Source organism: Prenolepis imparis, unplaced genomic scaffold (assembly GCF_030444845.1).
Source record: "Prenolepis imparis isolate NDT839.2.m4 unplaced genomic scaffold, iyPreImpa1.0 SCAF_10, whole genome shotgun sequence".
Taxonomy (NCBI): domain Eukaryota; kingdom Metazoa; phylum Arthropoda; class Insecta; order Hymenoptera; family Formicidae; genus Prenolepis; species Prenolepis imparis.
This window is the reverse complement of record NW_028141168.1, coordinates 1,909,288-1,918,139: the sequence shown is the minus strand read 5'-3', so window position 1 is coordinate 1,918,139 and position 8,852 is coordinate 1,909,288. Positions and strand designations below refer to the sequence as shown.

At 33.1% G+C, this 8,852-nt stretch overlaps 1 protein-coding gene across 1 annotated transcript; it reads left to right on the top strand.

Moving 5' to 3' along the window:
• The first annotated feature begins 6,676 nt into the window (after positions 1 to 6,676).
• LOC145941391 (uncharacterized) lies at positions 6,677 to 8,542 on the top strand. The gene is made up of 4 exons (XM_083047512.1): positions 6,677 to 7,114; positions 7,388 to 7,748; positions 7,929 to 7,997; positions 8,094 to 8,542. The coding sequence occupies exons 1-4, from the start codon at positions 6,677 to 6,679 to the stop codon at positions 8,540 to 8,542; spliced, it is 1,317 nt and encodes a 438-aa protein (XP_082903638.1).
• The last annotated feature ends 310 nt before the right edge of the window (positions 8,543 to 8,852 follow it).

The window sequence follows — 8,852 nt, the reverse complement described above, 5'->3', positions numbered from 1 at the left end:
TACAATTTGGAATATCGAAGAGGAAGTAATGGAGAACGTCCAATTAAATTTACTTAAACGCATGAGAGCTTGCATAAGGATGGATGGTGCTCATTTTGAGCACCTATTATAAATTTTTTAAAATTATAAATTAATCTGCTCTTTTCAGAGCGACCAAAGTCAATCCGCTCTTTTCAGAGCGACCAAAACCAATCCGCTCTTTTCAGAGCGACCAACATATTTATACGTGGAACATCTTGTTCGCAAAACAATAAAAAAACATAAAATAATTATTTTTCTCACGTCTCGCTGAGAAAAGAAAAAGCAAAACGTATAATGTTAAGTTATTAAAAAAAAAAGTATTATAACGTATTATAATAAGTTATAATACTTTTTTTTTTAATAACTTTATTATACATTTTCTAAATTAGCGCATTCATAATGCAAAGGCTTCGATTAATCACAAGACACGGTAGCGTCTCGCGGATCTCGCGTCAATCACGTTCGGCAACGCCGCGCGATTATTATCGTCGCGTCGGCGTCGCCGCAGTCTGTTGTCGTAGACTGTATTGTTGTCCGCGACGAGTAATGTACATTTAACGCGTTTTTTAAAAGTAATTTTTAATAATTAATCGGTAGTAACCGCGAATTATGATTGAGTGTTGTGATCGGTTAATAAATAATATTTGATCAAGTCTGAGAGAATTTTCTCTTAGAATTTACACTAAAAATAATGGTAATCGTGAGACAATATGGTATGGAAAAAATTTTATGAAAATTTCTCTGATTAATATTTATCACATTAAAAATAATATCTATCATAATAAAATTATATATATAAGTACCGTCGTCTGTCTGTCTGTATGACCGCGAACTACTTCCGCCTTTGTGGACCGATCTTCACGAAACAGGTACCAAAATTTCGCAAATTTTCCGGGGGTGGCTGCTGTGTGGTTTCTTTCAGTTTTGCACCTCCACCCACGCACCCACCCACGCAAACACGCATTTATTGACCTCTAATTCCACATTTATGGATCGATTCTCTCGAAATTGGTATCAAAATTTTGCAAATTTTTCGGAGATCGCGACGTCGTGGTCTATTTTAGTTTAACACCCCCACCCACCCACGCAATCACGCATTTATTGACCTACTTCCACATTTATGGACCGATTTTCTCGAAATTGGTACTAAAATTTTGTAAATTTTTCGGAGATGGCGACGTCGTGGTCCTTTTTAGCTTTGCACCCCCACCCACCCACGCACTCACCCACGCACTCACGCATATATCGAGCGATTTTCTAGAAATTGATACCAACATTTTGCAAATTTTTCGGGGATTACTACTATGTGGTTTTTTTATGTTTTATACCCCCACCTACGCACCCACCCACGTAATCACACATTTATGGACCGATTTTCTTGAAATTGGTACCAAAATTTTGCGAATTTTTCAGGGATGGATACTATATGGTTTTTTTTTTACACCTTCACTCAATCACCCATTTATTGACCAATTTTTTTTAAATTGGTATCAAAATTTTGTAAATTTTTCGTGGATGGGAACGATGGTGGTTTTTATTTTTATTTTTACATCCCCACCCACCCATAAACGCATCCACTTACGTAATAATTTTTTTACACCCTCACTCAACCACCCACGCATTCACCCATTTATTGACCAATTTTTTTGAAATTGGTATCAAAATTTTGTAAATTTTTCAAGGATGGGAACGATGGTGGTTTTTTTATATGTTTAAATCCTCACTCACCCATCCACGCATCCACTTAAGTAATAATAAATTTATGGACCGATTTTTTTGAAATTGGTACCAAAATTTTGAAAATTTTTCAGGGATGGGTACTATGTGTTTTTTTTAAAGACATACAAAAACACACAAACTGACACACAAACACACAGACTCGAACATACACACACACACAGACACACAAAAGTATACACACACGTGAACACACCAGAACACATTTGAATATGATACAAAAATACATAAACAAACATATTTGAATATCATACAAAAACAAACACAAAACACACACGCGAACACATTAGATACACACACATACAAACACACACACACGAACACAAAACACACAAATAAACACGCATGAACAAACACAAATATACAAACACGCACACGCATAAATACACACACATATACACATGAACACACCCGACACACCCGAATATTATATTATTATATTATATTATTATATTATATCATATTATTATCAAATTTTGCATATAAATATATAAACATTTAAAATTTAATTTTTTATTTAAGTAAGTTGATCTACAGAATATATTAAAAATAAAAAACAAATGTATATATAAATATATAATTTATTTATTTATTAATCGATTGATTTTTATTAATTATATTGTCAAAATTTTTTTTATTTTTTTGTATAGCGAAATTTTGTCACCCCTTATAGGTGTTATGAGTTTTTATTTATTTGAGTGATTCATTTTATGATTGATTATAATACATAATTTGCTGATTTCATATGTTAAATGTCATCATGGATGAAATAAAATCTAATGAAATAAATGTCATTATGGATGAAGTAAAACAAAATGAAAGAGAAATAAAAGAATTTAGAAATGGTAAATACTAAATAAAAATTAATTGTTTTTTTTCGGTCTTTAAATTATCTCTCAATTCTTTCGTTATTAATATTTTAATAAATATAATTATAATTTAAAAATGGTAAATACTTAACCGTATTTAATTGTTTTTTTCGGCTCTTACACTTATATGTCTATACTTTCCTTTTCCTTATTTTAGTAAATATACTTTTATATATATATAAATATTATTATTAATATTATTGTTGTTATTCTTAATATAATCATATAATTTTATTTAAATTAAAAAATTTCAGTGCTCGACGATGGGCTTGATCATCTTTTGATAAATGCTTTATTAGAATTTGAAAAACAAGAGGAATTTAAGAAGGAAAAATGTAAAGATGATTGCAAAAAAGAAAATAAAAAGCGTAAAGAGCAGGAAAATGATGACAGGAATAAGAAGAAAAAGAAAAAATAAAATGATTTTATAAATTTTTTGATTTAAGAAATTTTTTGTTTAATATGGCGATATAATAGATATTTGCTATTTCTTTATTATTTGTGTAAAAATTATTATAATTTTGAAATGTATTAATATTAAAAATATATATTTAAGAAAAAAAATAATTTTACCATTCTTTGTCTATAAAAAAAAAATGTTTTTCGTTCGTCAGCTTATTTGTAAAATTTTTATTTTTAATTTTCTAAAAATATAAATTTTTAATTTTATATACAAAATTATAAATAAACATTATAAATTTGATAAATTTTTTATTTCGATAATTGATGTTCAATTTTTTCGATAATTTCTTGACATTTTATAGTTCAATCAAATAATAAAAGGAAATAGAAGGATTAATAGGACGTGATATTAAGAGAAATAAGGAATTGTCACAAAAAGTAAGAAGTAATTTATATTTTATAATTATTTGTATATATTTGTAATATATAATTTTTTAGTTTTTTATATATAATTATTTGTATATATTTGTAATATATAATTTTTTAATTATTTATAATTATTTTATTGAAATTTTTATAAATTAGATTATTACATAGTTATGTAAATAGCATTCGCACGTCCGCGGCCACGTCCGCGGCCACGTCCGCGTGCGCGTCCGCGTTCTCGGCCTCCTCCTGCTCTCGCCCATCGAGCAGTTTTATGCTTTACTGTAAAAAAAAATAAAATTTATATATTTAAGTATATTATAATAGATTTATTTTTATTTATTATTATACTTACGTTGCAATGTATCCTTTTGACCTTCTGTAAAGATCGGTGTAACCATTGCAGGTTGCTTGGCCAAAGCATCGGTAAGTTGTTGTTGCAACTTTTGCAACTGCTCCTTTAAATTTTTATTTTCGATATTGAGATCTTCGTTAATCTGAAAAAAGATATACATACTTAATAACCTCTCTCTCTCTCTCTCTTTCGCTATTTCTCTCTCGCTCTCTCTCTCTCCCTCTTTCTTTCTCTCGCTCTCTCTTTTTCTCGCTCTCTCTTGCTCTCTCTCTCTCACTCTCTCTCTCTCTTCTTTTGAACCATTTCTCTATCTCTTAAATTCATTCTTTCTTTCTTAACCTAATTCTCTCTCCCGCTCTCTCTCTCGCTCTCTCGCTCTCTCTCTCTCGCTCTCTATCTCGCTCTTTCGCTCTCTCTTTCGCTATCAAACTCGCTCTCTCTCTCACTCGCTCTCTCTCTCTCTCTCTCTCTCTCTCTCTCTCTCTCTCTCTCTCTCTCTCTCTCTCTCGCTTTCTCTCTCCCTCTTTTTTCTCTCGCTCCCTCTCTCGCTATCTCTCTCTTTCTCACTCTCTCTCTCTCTTTTCTTTTCTCTCATTTCTCTATCTGTGAAATTAATTCTTTGTCTCTTAATCTAATTCTCTCTCTCGCTCTCTCTCTCGCTCTCTCGCTTTCTCTCTCTCTATCTCTCTTTCTCGCTCTCTCTCTCTTTTGCTCTCTCTCTCTCTCTCTCTCTCTCTCGCTCTCTCTCTATCTCTCGCTCTCTCTATCTCGCTCTCTTTATCTCGCTCTCTCTCGTTCTCTCTCGCTCTCGCTCTCTCTCTCTCTCTCTCTCTCTCTCTCTCTCTCTCTCTCTCTCGCTCTTTCTCTCTCTCTCTCGCTCTCTCACTCGCTCTCTCTTTCTCTCTTTCTTTCTCTCCCTCTCTCTTTCTCTCGCTTTCTCTTTCTCTCGCTCTCTCTCATGCTTTCTCTCTCTCTCTCTCTCGCTCTCTCTCTCGATCTCTCTCTCTCTCTTTTCTTTTCTCTCATTTCTATATCTCTTAAATTCATTCTTTCTTTCCTAATTCTATCTCTCTTTCTCTCTCTCTCTTAAATTAAAATTTACTTACATTTTGCAATGTATCGTTTTGATTTTCTATTAAGACCGGTGCCGGTATAACCATTGCAGGCTGTGATGGCAGTGGTTGTTTGCCAGCAGCCATCACTATAGGCTGTGGTGATTGCTTGGCCAAAACAGCGGTCAGTTGTCGCTGCAAATCTTGCATTTGCGTCTGTAAAATGTTATTTACAGTAATGATATCGTCATTAATGTTATTCTAAAAAAAGATATATGATTAAATAATAACGATCTAATTCTCTCTCTCTCTCTCTCTCTCTCTCTCTCTCTCTCTCTCTCTCTCTCTCCCTCCCTCTCTCTTGCTCTCTCTCTCTCACTCTCTCTCTCTGTTTTCTTTTATCTCATTTCTCTATCTCTTAAATTTATTCTTTCTTTCTTAACCTAATTCATTCTCTCTTTCTCTCTCTCTTAAATTAAAATTTACTTACATTTTGCAATGTATCGTTTGGATTTTCTATTAAGACCGGTGCCGGTGTAACCATTGCAGGCTGTGATGGCTGTGGTTCTTTGCAAGCAGCCATCACTATAGGCTGTGGTGATTGCTTTGCCAAAACAGCGGTCAGTTGTCGCTGCAAATCTTGCATTTGCGTCTGTAAAATGTTATTTACAGTAATGATATCGTCATTAATGTTATTCTAAAAAAAGATATATATGATTAAATAATAACGATCTCTCTCTCTCTCTCTCTCTCTCTCTCTCTCTCTCTCTCTCTCTAAATGTAAGTAAATTAAAATTTACTTACATTTTGCTGCTTTATGCTGCACGCATTTTCAATCCTTTTAAATTCTTTTGACATTTCTGTTGAATTATTATTTTATATGTCATTAGGACATGAACTCTAATAACAGTTGAAGGAGATGTGGTACGCGTACAATAAAAATATTAGCGTAAAAAATATTAACATGGTAACGACATCTAAACTAAAGGCCTGTGTTTGTGTGCAATTAGTGTAAATAAACCATTAGTTTAGATGCCGTATGTTTTATAAAAATTTTATATATTTCTATTCTATATAATTTTATATTGTTATATATGTATATCTATTACATATGTAATATGATTATATCTAAAACATTTTTTTGGATATTATGAAAGTAAACATACCTTGATATTAATTTTTCTTTAAAATTTTTATTTTTTTTCTTCTTATATGTAAAATTTCAAGATTGAAAATGAAATTTTCTTGGCTTTAGGTTCAGTTTATAGAGGAGTTTTAATTTTTTGCGGAGATTACTTCAAGGACTGATGGCTTCAAAAATTAGCGGGTTCTGAAGCGGTAACAGGTAAGTAATTGTATTAAATCATACAAAAAGGCTGCTGTGCGCCTGTAAAAAACGGCTGCTGTGCGCCTGTAAAAAAAGGCTGCAGTGCGCCGATACAGAGCTGCTGTGCGCCTATAAAAAAAGGCTGTTGTGCGCCTATAAAAAACGGTTGCTATGCGCCGATACAGAGCTGCTGTGCGCCTGTAAAAAAAGGCTGCTGTGCGCCGATAAAGAGAATTAATATAAAACAAAGTTAGCAAGAGAAAGAAAAGATCTATCAAAAAAATTGGTTTATTAATAAATGAGTAGTTAGTGGTCAGACAGACAGACGTTAGGTATTTATGTATAAAACATAGATAGATAGATAAAATAAAGTAATTTTTTCTCAAATACATTTAGATTATAAGGAATAATTACTATTATATATTTGAAAAATAACGTATTGCTACATAACATTTCGTATAATATACGTATAAAGTACGACGCAAGTATGCCTCAAAAGAGAAAAGGAGGAAATTTGCATAAATTGAGTCGCGAAGGCAAACGCTCACGACAAAGGCGAAAAATTGAAAATTCTGAGGAAAGGTCTCAACGACTTGAAGCTAATGCCCACAGAAATGCTCAGCAGAGGACCGATGAAAATGATGACGCAAGGTCTCAACGAATGGAAGCTGATGCTCAGAGACATGCTCAGCAAAGGGTAAATGAAAATGATGACACAAGGTCTCAACGAATAAAAGCAGATGCTCAGAGACATGCTCAGCAAAGGGCATATGAAAATGATGACACAAGGTCTCAACGAATGAAAGCAGATGCTCAGAGACATGCTCAGACAAGGAACCAAGCCAGACAATTGAATCAGCACATTGCGCTAATTGCCAAGGGCCATGAAATTAATGTGCCTGTTCATACACTTGGCGAAATGAATGTAGAATGTCAATTTTGCAAATCGTTAAACTTTGCATGTGAAAAGTCTAAAGATGGAAAATTTACATATTGTTGCCAAAAGGGCAAGCTTCAATTAAAGCCAATAAATTGTCCTGATTTTCTTAAAAAATTATATATGGGAAATGATTTTGCATCAAAAAATTTCCTTGATAATATTCGTTCATATAATAGCGCTTTAGCTATGGCTTCAATGGGTGCCCGGGGCAATAGAAATCCATTGGATGTTGTGAACAATGTTCCTTATTGCTTGAAGATTCATGGGCAATATCATCATTTGACCTCGACGGCAATGCGCCCAGCGGATGGACAAGCTCCGCGATTTGCGCAGCTTTACTTTTTAGATACAGAAGAAGCTATTAATCATAGAATGAATAATAAAGCCAATCAGGGCTGTGATCAAGCCCTTATGAAAGATTTGTCATGCTTTATGATCCAATGCAATGAATTTGCTAAGACTTTTAAGATGATGCGTCAAGTTGAAGAAGATCTTAATCCGAGAGGCAATAAAGCCATAAATTTAATGTTGTCCTTTCGAAATGATCCTAAACACGATCAAAGAAGATACAATGCTCCAAGAGCTAATGAAATAGCCGTGGTTTTTCAAAATGTTGATGGTGAGCCTCCATTTGAGAGAGACATTCGGATTTATAACAAAAATTTAAACGATGTTCAACAAATATCAATTCTAGATAAAAGATGTGACCCAATGTGTTATCCTTTGTTATATCCATATGGTAACGATGGATGGCATTCAGAACTTAAATCATATAATCCTAAATATCCAGGATTCAAAGTAACTCAAATGGATTATTATGCTCACATGCTGGCACCAAGAGCTGAATTTAGTCAATTTAAAAAGGCAGGCAAGTTGAGATGTCAATTTATACTTGATGCTTATATGAAAACTGAAGCCAATAGGCTTAATTATATTAAATTAAATCAACCTCAATTAAGAGCAGAACTTTATTTGGGATTAATGGATCACTTAGATAATCGAGCTCAAAATGAAGGAATTAAAGCTGGTATACCTGTAATATTACCATCCTCATTTATGGGCAGTCCAAGAAATATGCAAGAAAGGTACCAAGATGCTATGTCTCTGGTCAGAAAGTTTGGTAAACCTGACATTTTTCTTACGATGACTTGCAATCCTAAATGCCCCGAAATTAAGGATAATCTTGATGGATGTTTAATAGAATTTCGACCTGATTTGGTCGTTAAAATATTTAACTTGGATGTCAAAGAGGTTTTAAAGGATTTAATCCAAAATAATATTTTTGGAAATATTATAGCTTATGCAGGTGTTATTGAGTTTCAAAAAAGAGAACTTCCACATTTGCATTTACTTGCAATGTTGATTGATGAAGATAAGCCCCGACTTGAAGAAGTCATTGACATGATGGTATGAGCTGAAATCCCTGACGAGGAAAAATATCCAGAACTTAATGTAAAAGTATTGAAGCACATGATTCATGCTCCTTGTGGAGATCCCTCTCAGAGATATCCTTGCACTGGGGACGATGGTTCAAAAGGTTTTCCAAAAGAATTTCGTAAAGAAACTAATGCTAATGTGAATGGATATCCCATGTATCAAAGAAGGAATTTTGGTAAAAAATATATCGTCAGAGGCAAAGAAGTTGATAATCGATGGGTGGTACTATATTCACCATATTTAATTATGAAATATGATCGACATATTAATTTGGAAATATGTTCAT